General features: G+C 47.6%; 1 protein-coding gene across 2 annotated transcripts in view; it reads left to right on the forward strand.

Annotated features, from left to right (window-relative positions):
- The window catches only part of IL15RA (interleukin 15 receptor subunit alpha), a 29,579-nt gene extending 14,888 nt beyond the window's left edge, over positions 1 to 14,691 (forward strand). Inside the window, exons 3-7 of one of the 2 annotated variants that reach the window (XM_035127586.3) lie at positions 2,654 to 2,698; positions 3,077 to 3,400; positions 8,561 to 8,596; positions 10,002 to 10,059; positions 14,230 to 14,691. In XM_035127586.3, the coding sequence (XP_034983477.2) occupies positions 2,654 to 2,698; positions 3,077 to 3,400; positions 8,561 to 8,596; positions 10,002 to 10,059; positions 14,230 to 14,401 (635 nt within the window). In that variant the 3' untranslated portion in view covers positions 14,402 to 14,691. The remainder of the gene's footprint in view (positions 1 to 2,653; positions 2,699 to 3,076; positions 3,401 to 8,560; positions 8,597 to 10,001; positions 10,060 to 14,229) is intronic. The other variant, XM_088676463.1, reaches the window with a different exon arrangement.
- The last annotated feature ends 887 nt before the right edge of the window (positions 14,692 to 15,578 follow it).

A 15,578-nucleotide genomic window follows, 5' to 3' on the forward strand; every position in this document is an offset into this window, starting at 1 on the left:
AAACGGTTAAAAAAAAAAAAACTTAGACTGAGTTTTAGCACACATGAAAAACTTATTTCCTGATGAATAGCCTTTGGACTATAATGTAACTTGAATAGAAAACTTGATGTAACTTGAGAAATATTTGCAGGCATTATTGATGTAACTTGAGAAATATTTTTCCTCCAAAAGCATTTCATTTAAAAAATCTGATTTAAAATTTTAAAAAATCTGATTTTTTTAAATTTATTTTTAAAAAATATCATTGATTTTTATCCACCCTGGTCCGTGTGTCCATCTGCAAGCAGGAACAAAAATCAAGGAAGTGATCGACGTTCTCTGACCTCATTTCCTGCCCTCCCCTAACCCAACCTCACTGCTGTTGTTTTTTTGGCATGCAAAACAATACATTATTGCTTCCCTCCCATTGGAAATAAACGTAACGATAGTTAATTACATTATTAAACGTGACCACAGGAAACACCAACTTTTTTTGCGGAACGCGAACTGCAGTGGAGTAGAAGCAGCGCTGCGTGTGGCAGGTATAGAACAGGCCAGAAAATGGTGCCTTTTTGCATGCTTCCTTCTCGATAACCCATTTATTGAGCCTCCATCTGGATTTCTTTGCAGGGAGGCCACACCATGATATAACATCAAGAATCAGGCACCCACACTTCCCATGGATGGTTTTATATCCCCCCCCATCAAGTCCCTGTTTATGCAACACGCTAAGCCAAAAAAAGAGAGGCCTAGATTGGAATTCCCGGAATAACACCGGTCCTGAAAGACCTACATTGGCTCCCAGTACGTTTCCGAGCACAATTCAAAGTGTTGGTGTTGACCTTTAAAGCCCTAAACGGCCTCAGTCCAGTATACCTGAAGGTATACTCCACCCCCATCGTTCTGCTCGGACACTGAGGTCAAGCCCCGAGGGCCTTCTGGCGGTTCCCTTGTTGCAAGAAGCAACGAGTTGCAGTGAACCAGGCAGAGGGCCTTCTCGGTAGTGCCACCCACCCTGTGGAATGCCCTCCCACCAGAGGTCAAAGAGAACAACAATTACCAGACCTTTAGAAGGCATCTCACGGCATCCCTGTTTATGGAAGCTTTTAATGTTTGATTTCTGTATTTTAATGTTTTGTTGGAAGCCACCCAGAGTGGCTGGGGGAACCTGGCCAGATGGGCGGGGTATAAATAATAAATTATTATTATTATATTATTATTATTATGAAGACACCTTAGAAGTTGTTTGGGTATTTTAATTTTTTATTTTACAATCAAGTCGTATATAAATTTTATGGTTAAATAAAATAAGACTAGCAAAGCAGCAATATAAAAGCACGAGAAAAACAAATAAGAGCAGAAATTCAGGACATTCATACAGATGAAAATGAGATCTGCTCTTAAAGGTAAAGGTAAAGGGACCCCTGACTGTTAGGTCCAGTCGCAGACAACTCTGGGGTTGCACGCTCATCTCGCATTATTGGCCGAGGGAGCCGGCGTACAGCTTCCAGGTCATGTGGCCAGCATGGCAAAGCCGCTTCTGGCAAACCAGAGCAGCACACTATTAGGAAATAATATTGGGGAACACTGGGTATTAAAAGTGCTAACATAAATCACATACCCCAGTTTCCCAGTGGCCCTTCAAAGTACACTTCACGCAGAGTTTATAGAAAAACAAAATACGCAAACAGAAGTTGACTTGGCTAAAATACACCACCAAGAGTTTAAAGACCAACCTAGCATGAAACCCCTGACTATACTGTTTAAAGTATAGAGAAGAAAAACAAAAGGTTAGCTTTCTTTAACAGAAAAACAAACTAAAATAAAAAAATTCCTTCAGTAGCACCTTAAAGACCAACTAAGTTTTTATTTTGGTATGAGCTTTCGTGTGCATGCACACTTCTTCAGATATGTATCTGAAGAAGTGTGCATGCACACGAAAGCTCATACCAAAATAAAAACTTAGTTGGTCTTTAAGGTGCTACTGAAGGAATTTTTTTATTTTACTTCGATCCAGACCAACACGGCTACCTACCTGTAACCAGAAAAACAAACTGATTTGGAAGAGACTTTAAACTAAAGATAAACGCTCCCTCTCCCAGCAACTTTACATACCCACATTCCAACCCTCCAAACCTCCCACCATACTCCCACACAACTACCACACAAAATGCTTTCCAACAGAGCCTTATATACATGGAGTAGAGCCCACACCTGTGAGCCATTAAACAGAAATTACCAGCACCTGTTTTTCTTAAACAGACAGTATTGACATTAGACCGGCTCAAAAGCAACTTTGATTATTCAAGAAACCCAACACACACGGAAACGCCGTTTACTTTCCCGCTGGAGCGGTACCTATTTATCTACTTGCACTTTGACGTGCTTTCAAACTGCTAGGTTGGCAGGAGCTGGGACCGAGCAACGGGAGCTCACCCCGTTGCGGGGATTCGAACTGCCGACCTTCTGATCAGCAAGCTCTAGGCTCAGTGGTTTAACCCACAGCGCCACCCGCGTCCCTCTATGGATCATTACTTGGGTTTATATTTGAGCTAGCGGCCTTTCTAACTGAAACATCAAAGAGAATAGGCTCTGCGCTGCTGTAAATGCATTCCTGATGACAAGCTAATTTTGACTTCTCCTCTTCTCAATTCCTCTTTTCTTTCTCAACCAGAAGATCCTTCGCTGCCTGCCACCACAACAGAGGATCCCAGAAGAGGTAGGACCAATTCCTTTCTTGTCTCTGCTCGTCACCACTGGGTGACAAACGTGTTTTTGGAGTAACAACATCCTTAAACGGATTTCAGGTCTGGGACACAAATTAGGGAAATGCCCTCTCCCTGGAAAAATCAAATTAATAAAATAAAATTGCTGACTCATTCGCAAGTAGCGGAAATGGGAAAGTAGGTATTGAGGAACAAACGGCGATCCACAGAAAACCTGAGCTGCCGTTTGCTTCGAGTGAGCGCTAAAAAGTGGTACTCACCCAGGGGAAGCAGGGGGACGAGAGGAATTGTGGATAAGCCCTCACGTTAAAATAGCTTCATGGCCTGTCCCAGAAATATACATATGAGACTTTACTTACCCCATGTTGTAGAGGCAGAGACTTCCACCCCAGCGACTCCGCAAGCTGCTGGTGTTAACACTTCAGTGGCCTCCGCCGCAGCCCCATATGGCAGCGAGACCCCTTCGCCATCAGCCTCGATCGCCGCACTGATCAGGACTGGTAAACCAACTAGGCCTGGCAGGGCAATGGCAACCACCACCACCCCAGAGCTTGGCAGACACACTCCTGGCACGGCCAGCGAAAGCTCGGCAAAATGCGAAAGCGCCGCCGCCAAAGCCTCGCAGCCCGCGACTAGCAACCGCCACACGGCAGGAGACAGAACGATCGCCCCGGTGCCTATCGAGAGACAAACAGGTTTGTCACCAGCAGCTGAAGTAGTTCACCTCATTGCTGCCGCCTCCACATTAACCGTCCTTTCCACACCCTCCTTCGTTTCATGTTCTTCCCAAATTAACATCCTGGTATTCTTGCGTTTATCCCATATTTATGTCTGCTTTCCGTCTCCCAGATTCTTCGGGTGCATCCAGACTACAGTGGTACCGTACCTTGGTTCTCAAACTTGACCCGTTCGGGAATTCCGTTCCGAAACCAAAGCGTTCCAAAACCAAGGCGCACTTTCCCATAGAAAGCAATGCAAAATGGATTAATCCGTTCCAGAGTTTTAAAAACAACCCCTAAAACAGCAATTTTAACATTTCGGCAGTCACACAACCCATCAGTAGCTGAACTGGGTTCCACACAGTCGCAAAAACAAAAAACAAAAACGCAAAATAAATAGCAAAAACAAAAGCACCAAACTTCAGTCCGTTTGACTTCTGAAATGTTCGAAAACCAAGGCGCAGCTTCTGATCGGTGCAGGCTCCCCGGAAACAATAGCCGACAACCGCATCAGACGTTCGGCTTCCAAAGAATGTTCAAAAACCGGAACACTTCCGGGTTTTAGGCATTTGGGAACCAAGGCGTTTGAGAACCAAGGTAACACTGTATTGCTAGTCGGGGAGTGGAAGTCACGCATGTCCTGGCAAATTCGGGTGGCATAATTCTGGTCGATTGGGAGGCCTTGTGCAACAAACACACACACACCCCATTGGACTCTCCCTGCCCTGGGATAAGGAAAGTGATTGAGCCTGCAATCTCATCTAACCTCGCTGAAATCAGGGCAAATGCCCAATAGTGGGTGGTGTGGAAACATCCATAGAGTTGGGAAATCTTGCCTCCCCCCATCCACCAGCTCCCTTTAATGCTGAACTCTCCTCTAGGATTTTTCCATTTACCCAGCTTCTCATTTTTCCAATCTTAAGATTCAGTTCTCTGCATTTCTACAGCAATTCACAATTTTCCAGAAAAAATCCTCATGAAAATCCATTGGCATTTGGGCTGTGAATTTCTCCTAGTAAGCATATTTTCCTCTAATATAATTCACTTCTCAATAATATACTAATTTCATGCCCATTTCCCCACAATACGTTCGTTTTGGTAAAATGCAGAACTGCATTGCAGAATTCAGAAAAGCGCGGATTTTGACGGACAGCTGTCTTTCAGTTCACATATTGCTTCGGAAAGTGTGGATTTGGTCGATTTGCCTTTAAATGAGAACTGAATCCAATTTCTCTGAAAGGAGACCCCGAGGCAGCTCCACACCGTACCTCCATTTCTGCAGTCCCCAGCATCCTTAACAAACTACAGTTCCCAGGATACTTTGGGTGAAATCACATGCTTTAAATGTGTGTGGGGTGGACTCACTTCCTGCATGGCGACGGGATTGGAACCCAAGATCCAAAGTGTCAGTTGGGAAAGATGTGACTGGCTGGCTGGAACCCTGAACAAGAGCACTTCTGTTGGGGACTGATGGCGCACTGAAGCATTTTGCTGCGGGGCCTGAACGGTAGCTCCTTTGCATCCAGGTTTTTATAGCCACCTCTGTAAGTCTGGATTTGAAAATAAAGAAGCAGCAACAGCGGAGGAGGAGGAATCCTGGAGGAGAGGGAGCAGTGGAGACTGGGCGAAGTTATTAAGCTTCTGCTAGCAGACGAGAAAATTTGTTTATAGGACATTCATGCATTGATGTAAAAACATGCAATATTTCATACCTGAAGGTCCCCCATCGTTCTGCCCAGACACTGAGATCCAGCGCCGAGGGTCTTCTGGCGGTTCCCTTGCTACGAGAAGCCAAGTTACAGGGAACCAGACAGAGGGCCTTCTCGGTAGTGGCACCCACCCTGTGGAATGCCTTCCCACCAGAGGTCAAAGAGAACAACAATTACCAGACCTTTAGAAGGCATCTCAAGGCAGCCCTGTTTAGGGAAGCTTTTAATGTTTGATGGATTTCTGTATTTTAATGTTTTGTTGGAAGCCGGCCAGATGGGCGGGGTATAAATAATAAATTATTATTATATTATTACCGTGTTTCTCATATTGTAAGTCATGTCTTATATTAATTTTTTCCTGAAAAAAACACAGCATGGCTTATTTTCAAGGGATGTCTTAATTAAAAAATAAGTACCGCTACCGGTATCTGTACGGACCACAAACCTGCTCCCACCGGGTCTTCGCGCGCGGCAGGCAGAGGCTGCAGCCGGGTCCTGGGGCTGCGTGCGCGGCAGGCAGAGGCTGCAGCCGGGTCCTGGGGCTGCACGCGCGGAAGGCAGAAGCTGCAGCCGGGTCCTGGGGCTGCGCGCGCGGCAGGCAGAAGCTGCAGCCGGGTCCTGGGGCTGCGCGCGCGGCAGGCAGAGGCTGCAGCCGGGTCCTGGGGCTGCGCACGCGGCAGGCAGAGGCTGCAGCCGGGTCCTGGGGCTGCGCGCGCGGCAGGCAGAGGCTGCAGCCGGGTCCTGGAGCTGCGTGCGCTGCGCGCTGAGGCTGCAGCCGGGTCCCGGGTGTCCGCGCGCAAAGGCTACAGCCGGGTTCTGGGGCTGCACGCGCTGCGCGCTGAGGCTGCAGCCAGGTCTCGGGGGTTAACGCGGCAGCAGCAACCCTTCTTTGCCACAGACCTTCTTCCACCACCCGGTACGGCTTATTTTCGAGGTATGCCTTATATTTTTCCACCTCAGGAAAATCCTGCCATGCCTTATTTTGTAGGGATGCCTTAAAATATGAGAAACACGGTATTGTTGTAATTATCAAATATTTAGGACTTAGCAACTGAATAAATACCCATAGAACAGGAATAACAGATGAAACTCTCTGCTTGAGAGTTGGGATTTGCATGTTTCTGGGGTCAACCTGACCTAGATCCGGGCCCTGAACTATTTTGGGGGCTTAGTGCAGAGTGTTTAATTGCAGATTAAAACCATAATTAAGTGTTGGCTGCGGGAGAAAGAAGCATGCACACATTCCTTGCAGACTCTCTGCTCCCCTCGTCGCCACAGACTGCTGAAAAACCTCCACGGAATGAGAGCCCACCGCCTCCCAGGCTATTCGTTCCCCTGTCGAACGGCTCTTACTGTCAGAAAGTGATTTCTAATGTTTACTTTATTGCAACTTGAACCCATTGGTTCAGTGTAGCAGAAAACAAGATTGCTCCTTCTTCCATGTGACATCCCTTTAGAAATTTAGAAATACTTTATTGTCACTGTATCGCTTGTTTACAGTGAGATTAAACAAGCCCCCCATCCCTCCCAAAATCTCTCAGTCCTTACTGCACTCTGTGTGCTGTCGCACGCCCACCAACCCCGAACGTCAGCTGCAATGTTGCTGTCTTCCATTCAGCAGCCTCACGTCCCATGGGTAGAAACTGTTCTTTAACCTGTTGGTGTGGCTTATCATGCTTCTATATCTCCAGCCCCAGGGCAGGAGGTTAAAAAGGTGCTGGCCAGGGTGCGAGTCATCATCCCTGAGAATGTTCCTCGCTCTTCTGAGGCAACGGTCTCCCGCGATAACATCTGATGGACTCAGGGGACAGCCCACGATGTCGTGTGTTGTCTTCGCCACCCTCCGTAGGGACTCTCTGTCCATGGCTGTCAAACCAGCATACCACACCGTAATGCAGCATGAGAGAACACTTTCTACCGTGGACCCAGCTCCTTCAACCATTCCTCATAAGACTTAAGACTTCAGATCCTTGGTCACCTTCCTCTGCACTCGCTCCAGCTTGTCAACACCCTTCTTAAATTGTGGTGCCCAGAATTGGACACCGTATTCCAAGTGTAGTCTGAACAAGGAAGAATAGAAACTTGGGTCTCCAGCTGTTTATGGACTACAACTCCCATCATCCTTAGCTAGCACGACCAATGGTCAGGGATGATGGGAAGTGTAGTCCAAAAACAGCTGGAGACCCAAGTTTGGGAAACACTGGCCTAGATGGAAGGTAGAGAGGGAGGTGTTTGTGCTCTAGCTTGCAAAGGTGCACAATTTGTACCCGTTTTCCAGCTTTTGCCTCTAGTAGTGCACTGGACCCATCACCTCCTGGCAAACAGAAGGGGAAGAAATGTAGGGATGAGAGATTTTACTTTCTTGGGTTCCATGATCACTGCAGATGGTGACAGCAGTCACGAAATTAAAAGACGCCTGCTTCTCGGAAGAAAAGCAATGACAAACCTAGACAGCATCTTAAAAAGCAGAGACATCACCTCGCCGACAAAGGTCTGTATAGTTAAAGCTCTGCTTTTCCCAGTAGTGATGTATGGAAGTGAGAGCTGGACCATAAAGAAGGCTGATCGCCGAAGAATTGATGCTTTTGAATTATGGTGCTGGAGGAGACCCTTGAGAGTCCCATGGACTGCAAGAAGATCAAACCTCTCCATTCTGAAGGAAATCAGCCCTGAGTGCTCACTGGAAGGACAGATCGTGAAGTTGAGGCTCTAATACTTTGGCCACCTCATGAGAAGAGAAGACTCCCTGGAAAAGACCCTGATGTTGGGAAAGATGGAGGGCACTAGGAGAAGGAGACGACAGAGGATGAGATGGTTGGACAGTGTTCTCGAAGCTATGAACATGAGTCTGACCAAACTGCGGGAGGCAGTGGAAGACAGGAGTGCCTGGCGTGCTCTGGTCCATGGGGTCACATAGAGTCGGACATGACTGAACGACTAAACAACATTACTTCCCTTGATCTGGACACTCGACTTCTGTTAATGGAGCCTAGAATAGCATTAGCTTTTTTTGCTGCTGCACCACACTGTGGAGTCACATTAAATCTGTGACTTTCTAGATGTTGCCGAACTCCCAGCAGTGATCTGGGATGATGGGCTTTTGGGAGTCCACCAACATCTGGAGGGCCAGAGGTTCCCCAGCCGTACTCTAACCTGTGGGATTCGGACTGAGCCTCCCTCTCCCTGTTCATACTACTCAGGTTTCAAGGATTTTATTTCCCACCTATCCTCAGACCTGTTTCTCAACCTTCAGGACTAGATATTCTTTTTCCAAACTGTTGCACCAGGATACCTAATTCTGTGTTCTGTAACAAATATTGGCACTTGCTCAGAATTCCAAAATACATATAAGTGGGACTGCAAGTATTTGGTGAACGAAAGAATCAGCCATTTTTGCATGTAATGTTCTTTACTCTTCCTTTTGCAGGTTCCCTCCCCTTGAGGATTGGAGTGCCTTGCCTGGGTGAGGAATAGTTCGGGGTTTATGGATTGCTAGCAGTCATCTGACCATACAAAATGGATTTAAATTCTTAAATTAGAATTCTAGATTTGTCTTCCTCGTTCAAACCAATAGAGGAGACGCAGGACCCCTCCCCCTTGCTCCATGGGCTATAGGGTGGTCTCTTTTTTATTATGTATTTTGTGTGTGTTTTTATATATAGTGTAGTTTTAGGTAGTGAACCGCCCTGAGATCTACGGGTATACGGCGGTATACAAATTAAAGGAATAGATAAATAAATACTAGTCTGTCCCACCCAGATGGGCAGAGTATAAATAAAAGATATTATTATTATTATTATTATTATTATTATTATTATTATTAGTGCTTTTTCAGGGGGGACGCAGGGGGACCCATACCCCTAAACATTTTGTGAATCTAACGGGAGAAGAAACTACTTTTTTTAAAAAAAATAATATATAGTTTCTTTAGCACAGTGAATTGTCACTTTTGTTGCTGCCCCTGATGGTGGCCTATAAATGGTGATTTTCTTGAGTCAAAATGAGAGTACCCCTAAACCAGGGGTCAGCAAACTTTTTCAGCAGGGGGCCAGCCCACTGTCCCTCAGATCTTGTGGGGGGCAGGACTATATTTTGAAAAAAATATATGAATGAATTCCTATGCCCCACAAATAACCCAGAGATTCATTTTAAATAAAATAAAAGGACACATTCTACTCATATAAAGAGACCAGGCAGGCCCCACAAATAACCCAGAGATGTATTTTAAATAAAAGGAACACATTCTACTCATATAAAGAGACCAGGCAGGCCCCACAAATAACCCAGAGATGTATTTTAAATAAAAGGAACACATTCTACTCATGTAAAAACATGCTGATTCTCGGACCGTACGCAGGCCAGATTTAGAAGGTGATTGGGTCACATCCGGCCCCCGGGCCTTAGTTTGGGGACCCCTGCCCTAAACATTTTTTAGAAGAAATTATTATTATTATTATTATTATTATTATTATTATTATTATTTAAGGCTCTTGCTGAAGTTTGTCTTCCGTTCCATTGACTCCTTGGTCTCTACTTTCTTCCACTCCATGCTTCCTTTGCCCCAAACCTATCGGCCAAATGCTTACTCCCCCCCCCCCCACTTTCTACCCCTCTGAATTCCCCACAAACCCTGCATTAGACATTTCCCAAAGTGACCTTGCACTTCCTCCCTAGAAGCGGCCTTAATTGTGAGCGTTCCGTGGCGGATCATTGATAAATTCCTCTCCCCTGACAATTGGGACATAGCCATTCCATGGCATTAGCCGATACCGATGACTAGGGCCGGCTCCGAGACAAGCAAGCTGGGAAGAGGCCAAGGCCTTTAGGTTATCATATTGCTAACTATTAACTTGGTCTTTCTTCTTTAGTTTTAGTGGCGCTCCTGCTGGTAGGATGTCTTGCATTCCGGTGGCATAGAAGACCGCGGTAAGTTCGTTGCGTTGCTTCTCCCCATACTGGTTGCAAGCGCAGGGCAACTTTTGGCAAGGTCAAGTGGAGACACAGACACTTCATGCAATAATGGAATTGTGGAGTTGGAAGGGACCACAAGGGTCGTCCAGTCTAACCCCCCGCAATGCAGGAATCTTTTGCCCAATGTGGGACTCGAACTCGTGACCCTGAGATTAAGAGACACATGCTCCACCGACTGAGCGATCCCAGGGCCTGGAACCCATGGGCAGTCCGATGCAGGAATTGCAAGCTGCCCAATGAAGTGCAAAGCAATTCGTAGGGACTTAGGAAGCAGCCTTATACCGAGTCAGACCATTGGCCCAGCTAGTATTACCCGCACTGACTGGCAGCAGCTCTCCAGGGCTTTAGGCAACATCTCCTAAGTGGAGATGCTGGGACGGGACCTAAACCTTCTGCATGCAAGTCAGGGGCCTGCCACTGAGTATCGCCTCTTAAACTCCTTCACTCCCTCCAGGGAAATCTGATTCGATTTTGACTTGATATTTGCATTCCACTTTTCTAACAACAGTTCTGAGCACAACATACAGAATTCTAAAATCATAAGAGTTGGAAGGGACGCCGTGGATCATCTAGCCCAGGCATAGGCAAACTCGGCCCTCCAGATGTTTTGGGACTACAACTCCCATCATCCCTAGCTAACATAACCAGTGGTCAGGGATGATGGGAGTTGTAGTCCCAAAACATCTGGAGGGCCGAGTTTGCCTATGCCTGATCTAGCCCAACCTCCTGCAATGCAGGAATCTCAGCTAAAGCATCTCTGACAGATGGCCATCCAACCTCTGATTAAAAACCTCCAAGGAAGGAGAGTCCACCACCTTCCAAGGGAGACAGTTCCACTGTTGAACAGCTCTTACTGTCAGAAAGTTCTTCCTGATTCTGTTGAGTCGGAATCTCCTTTCTTGTAGCTTGTATTGGCATCTGAGATAAGTGATTTCATAGTTGGAATAGATAGCGGGACAAGAAGAGTGTGGAAATAAGCATGGAGGAAAGGGAGAATTAGAAGCACAGTACTGTACAGTGGTACCTCGGTTTACAAACACAATTGGTTCCGGAAGTCCGTACTTAACCTGAAGCGTACTTAACCTGAAGCGAACTTTCCCATTGAAAGTAATGGAAAGTGGATTAATCCGTTCCAGACGGGTCCGAGGAGTACTTAAACTGAAGCGTACTTAACCTGAAGCGAACTTTCCCATTGAAAGTAATGGAAAGTGGATTACAGTGGTACCTCTACTTACGAATTTAATGCGTTCTGAACGCACATTCGTAAGTTGAAAAAAATTGTAAGTCGAATCCCATAGGAATGCATTGGGAGAAAAAATTCGTAAGTAGAAGCAACCCTATCTAAAAATTCGTAAGTAGAAAAAATCCTATCTAAACCGCATCCAAGATGGCGGACGGAGCTCTATTCGTAAGTAGAAACATTCGTAAGTAGAGTTATTCGTAAGTAGAGGTACCACTGTAATCTGTTCCAGACGGGTCCACGGAGTACTCAACCTGAAGTGTACTTAACCCGAAGCATGACTGTAATTGGTTCCGGAAGTCCGTACTTAACCTGAAGCGTACTTAAACTGAAGCGAACTTTCCCATCGAAAGTAATGGAAAGTGGATTAATCCGTTCCAGACAGGTCCGAGGAGTACTTAAACTGAAAATACTCAAACCGAGGTGTACTTAAACCGAGGTATGACTGTAGTACAGTGGTTATCGAGTGTCGGACTAGGACAGGGGTCCCCAAACTAAGGCCTGGAGGCCGGATGCGGCCCAATCGCCTTCTAAATCAGACAGCCATGAGTAGAATGTGTCCTTTTATTTAAAATGCATCTCTGGGTTATTTGTGGGGCATAGGAATTCATTTATATATATTTTTTCAATATATAGTCCGGCCCCCCACAAGGTCTGAGGGACAGTGGACCGGCCCCCTGCTGAAAAAGTTTGCTGACCCCTGGACTAGGACCTGGGAGACCACTTAGCTACGAACCACACTGCGACAGGCACCATCTTTCAGCCTAACCTGCCTCACAGGGTTGTGCAGTTTGCTTGAGGAAGGTTCAAACCTTGTGTAGCACGTTGAACTCCTAGGAGGAGAAAGGATGAGTGTAAATTAGAAATACATGGGTTTTTTTTAATGCAGTCTCTACCACTTTGAGGCCTATGGCAGATTTCCTCAGGGGGTTGATGATAACTACTACTACTACTACTACTACCGTGTTTCCCCTTTTTTAAGACACCGTCTTATAACTTTTTTTCCTCAAAAAAACACACGGTGGCTTATTTTCAGGGGGTGTCTTTTTTTTTTAAGTGCTGGTACAACTGGGTCCCACTGGCTCAGGACACTCGGTGCTCTCTTCCGCGCACATTATAAACACCACACTCTAGCCTACAGTGCTATCCAGGTTTTACTGTCAACCAGGCTGGCAGCAGCTCTCCAGAATTTCAAACTTGGGGGTACCTGGGGGTTAAACCTGGGATCCTTCTGCTCCCCGGGCTCTCTCACGCCGGCCGAGGAATGAGGAGGGAGGCCGTGACCCGTCCCGCTCTGAGATGCTTGTGAGGGAAGCGCGAGGGGGACGAGGCTTGGGCCCATGCCCCTGGCGCGCGCGCGCGGCTGAATGACGAGCCGAAGCGGAACCTTTTCTCTGTGGGGGGGGGGAGACGCGCGCGCGCAAACACACACACACACACACACACACACACACACACACACACACTGAGAGAGAGACACGCACAGGGAGAGAAAGAAAGAGACGCACGCACACACACACACACACACAGAGAGACGCACGGGGGAGAGAGAGAAAGAGACGCGCGCGCACACACACAGAGAGAGACGGACGCACGGGGAGAGAAAGAAAGAGACGCGCACAAACACACACAGAGAGAGACGCACGGGGGGGAGAGAGAGAGACGCACGCGCGCACACACACACACACACAGAGACGGACGCACAGGAAGAGAAAGAAAGAGACGCGCGCACACAGAGAGAGAGACGCACGGGGGAGAGAGAGAAAGAGACGCGCGCGCACACACACACAGAGAGAGAGACGGACGCACAGGGAGAGAAAGAAAGAGACGCGCGCGCACACACACACAGAGAGAGACGCACGGGGGAGAGAGAGAAAGAGACGCGCGCGCACACACACACACAGAGAGAGAGAGACGCACGGGGGAGAGAGAGAGAGACGCGCGCGCACACGCACACACAGAGAGAGACGGACGCACAGGAAGAGAAAGAAAGAGACGCGCGCACACACAGAGAGCGTGCGGCTGCAGCGCTCACGAAGCAGCGCTGCACTTAGGGGAAGATGGCCAGGGAGGGGGGCTGCGGGGTCAAGGCAACGCGTGAAAGGGAGGGATGGCGAGGAAGAAGTGGGGAGTGAAGTGATCGGGGCTTTAACATGCCCGCACGCGCAAAAGGGAGGCTCGGAATGTGGAGATCGGTTCTGGCTGCTTCTCTTAAAGTGCCGCAAGTAACGAGCCTCTCTCTCTTTCCTCCTGCCGCTCGTGCCCTTGGTGCTTCGTGCGGCGCTGCTTCACGCTTTGTCAGCGCTGCAGCCGCCACCGCTTCTGGGCACCCACCCGACCCCGCAGGCTTCCTCCTCCTGCCGCGGCCGGCATTGCAGGAGCTGGGTCCTGCTGGCTGGTGCTCCGTGCGGCACTGCTGCACACTTTATTGGCACTAAAGCAGCCACCGCCGCTTCCGGGCACTGACCCGACCCGGCAGGCTTCCTCCTCCTGTCGCGGCCGGCATGCTGGGTCCTGCTAGCTGGTGCGGAAGTATGGCTTATTTTCGGGGTATGTCTTATAGCTCTCAAATGGTTAAAAACCCTGCCATGGCTTACTTTCTGACTACGTATTAAAAAAGGGGAAACACGGTACTACTAATTATTATTATTTATACCCCACCCATCTGGCTGGGTTTCTCCAGCCACTCTGGGCGGCTCCCAACAGAATATTAATAACACAGTAAAACATCGAACATTAAAAACCTCCCTAAACAGGGCTGCCTTCAGATGTCTTCTGAAAGGCGCCACCACCGAGAAGGCCCTCGGCCTGGTTCTCTAATAGCCCCCAAGTTTTGCATCTGTCCTCATTCCTGTTTTGTTCCTCCCCCCCCCCCAATTCTGCAGCTCTGTTCAGGGACAGGCGGATGTTCCACTGGAGGAGCAAATCCCGATGGCTGCCGAGAGGTCGGAACCAGGAGACCAGGCACCCCTGGCAGCCGGCAGCCCCGATGACCTGAGACCCACAGACGAAGGGCTTCGGACGTTGCCGCCTCACTGTTCTCCCTCCAGCGGCTGAGCCCACAACCGATCCACCCTAAGAACTTGCGAGAGGGGGAAGCAATCTTAGGAGAGTGGCAGGCTCACGGAGAAGCAAGTTGCAGAATCCCTGGTGCATGGAGTCGGAATGGCGATGGAGCCACTCCCTCGTTGCAAAGCGTTTCTGAGGAGATCTGGGAATTCGTTTCTAGGAATTCTGCTCTGTACCCAGGTTGCAAACAAAGTGGATGTGTCTGTACAAGGACTGCAGCCTCTCCCGGTCTGTCTCCCAGAGCTTGCCAGAGACAGAGAGAGAGAGAAAAGGAAAAACGGAAGTTGGAAAAACTGGAGAACAACGTCCCCCCGATGATCAGAAGACTCGAAGGAGGCCGAGGAGGAGGAGGATCTGAAGAGTGCTAGAAGTTTCACCTGGATCCCACTGGAGGCGCTGAGAAAGAAAGGTGAGCTGAAATATAACGCTTTTCCATGATTTATTTGGCTGCGGTTAGAGGTGGCGGAGAAATTTTGATTCCGTTTGTACGAATTTGAGGCGAATCTCTCAAACCTGCACTGTGATTTTGATTGATTGAGCCCCTTACAAATGGAATCAAATTGGAGTTCAAAAGTTTTGCTTTTGAAAGGTTTTCCGTTAGAGATGAGGGACTTTGGTAATTCGCAGGCAGAATTCCATCCATTACCAGCAAATCCCGACGGCGCAAGGGAAGTGCAGAAAACAATGACACTTTTTTTCCAACCCAGGGAAGGATTTATTAGGGGAGAAGTGTGGAATAAGAATTGGTTGGCTCAATGTCATATATCGTCCCTGGCTGCAAACAATTCAGAACGAATACACTATAAATCCCTTGCATCGTTAACCTCTCCGCAAACTTTGTGTAAAACAACAGTAATAAGAGGCCAGCTAACAGGTGTCTGGGTTTGACCTTCCAGATCCTGGGAGACTAAAATATTTTCCTATGGATTGCTGGTCGTTGCCACCTGTTTTCTATTCATTCATTCTTTTCCATAGAGACTTACCCCTCTGTCCCATGGAGAATTCAGCAGCCAAGTAATATTATAATAATAATAATAATAATAATAATAATAATAATTATTATTATTATTATTATATTCATACATACATACATACATACATACCCTGCCCATCTGGCTGGGTTCCCCCAGCCACTCTGGGCGGCTTCCAACAAAATATTAAAATA

This window comes from Zootoca vivipara, chromosome 9 (assembly GCF_965207765.1).
Source record: "Zootoca vivipara chromosome 9, rZooViv2.hap1.1, whole genome shotgun sequence".
In the NCBI taxonomy this organism is placed as follows: Eukaryota; Metazoa; Chordata; class Lepidosauria; order Squamata; family Lacertidae; genus Zootoca; species Zootoca vivipara.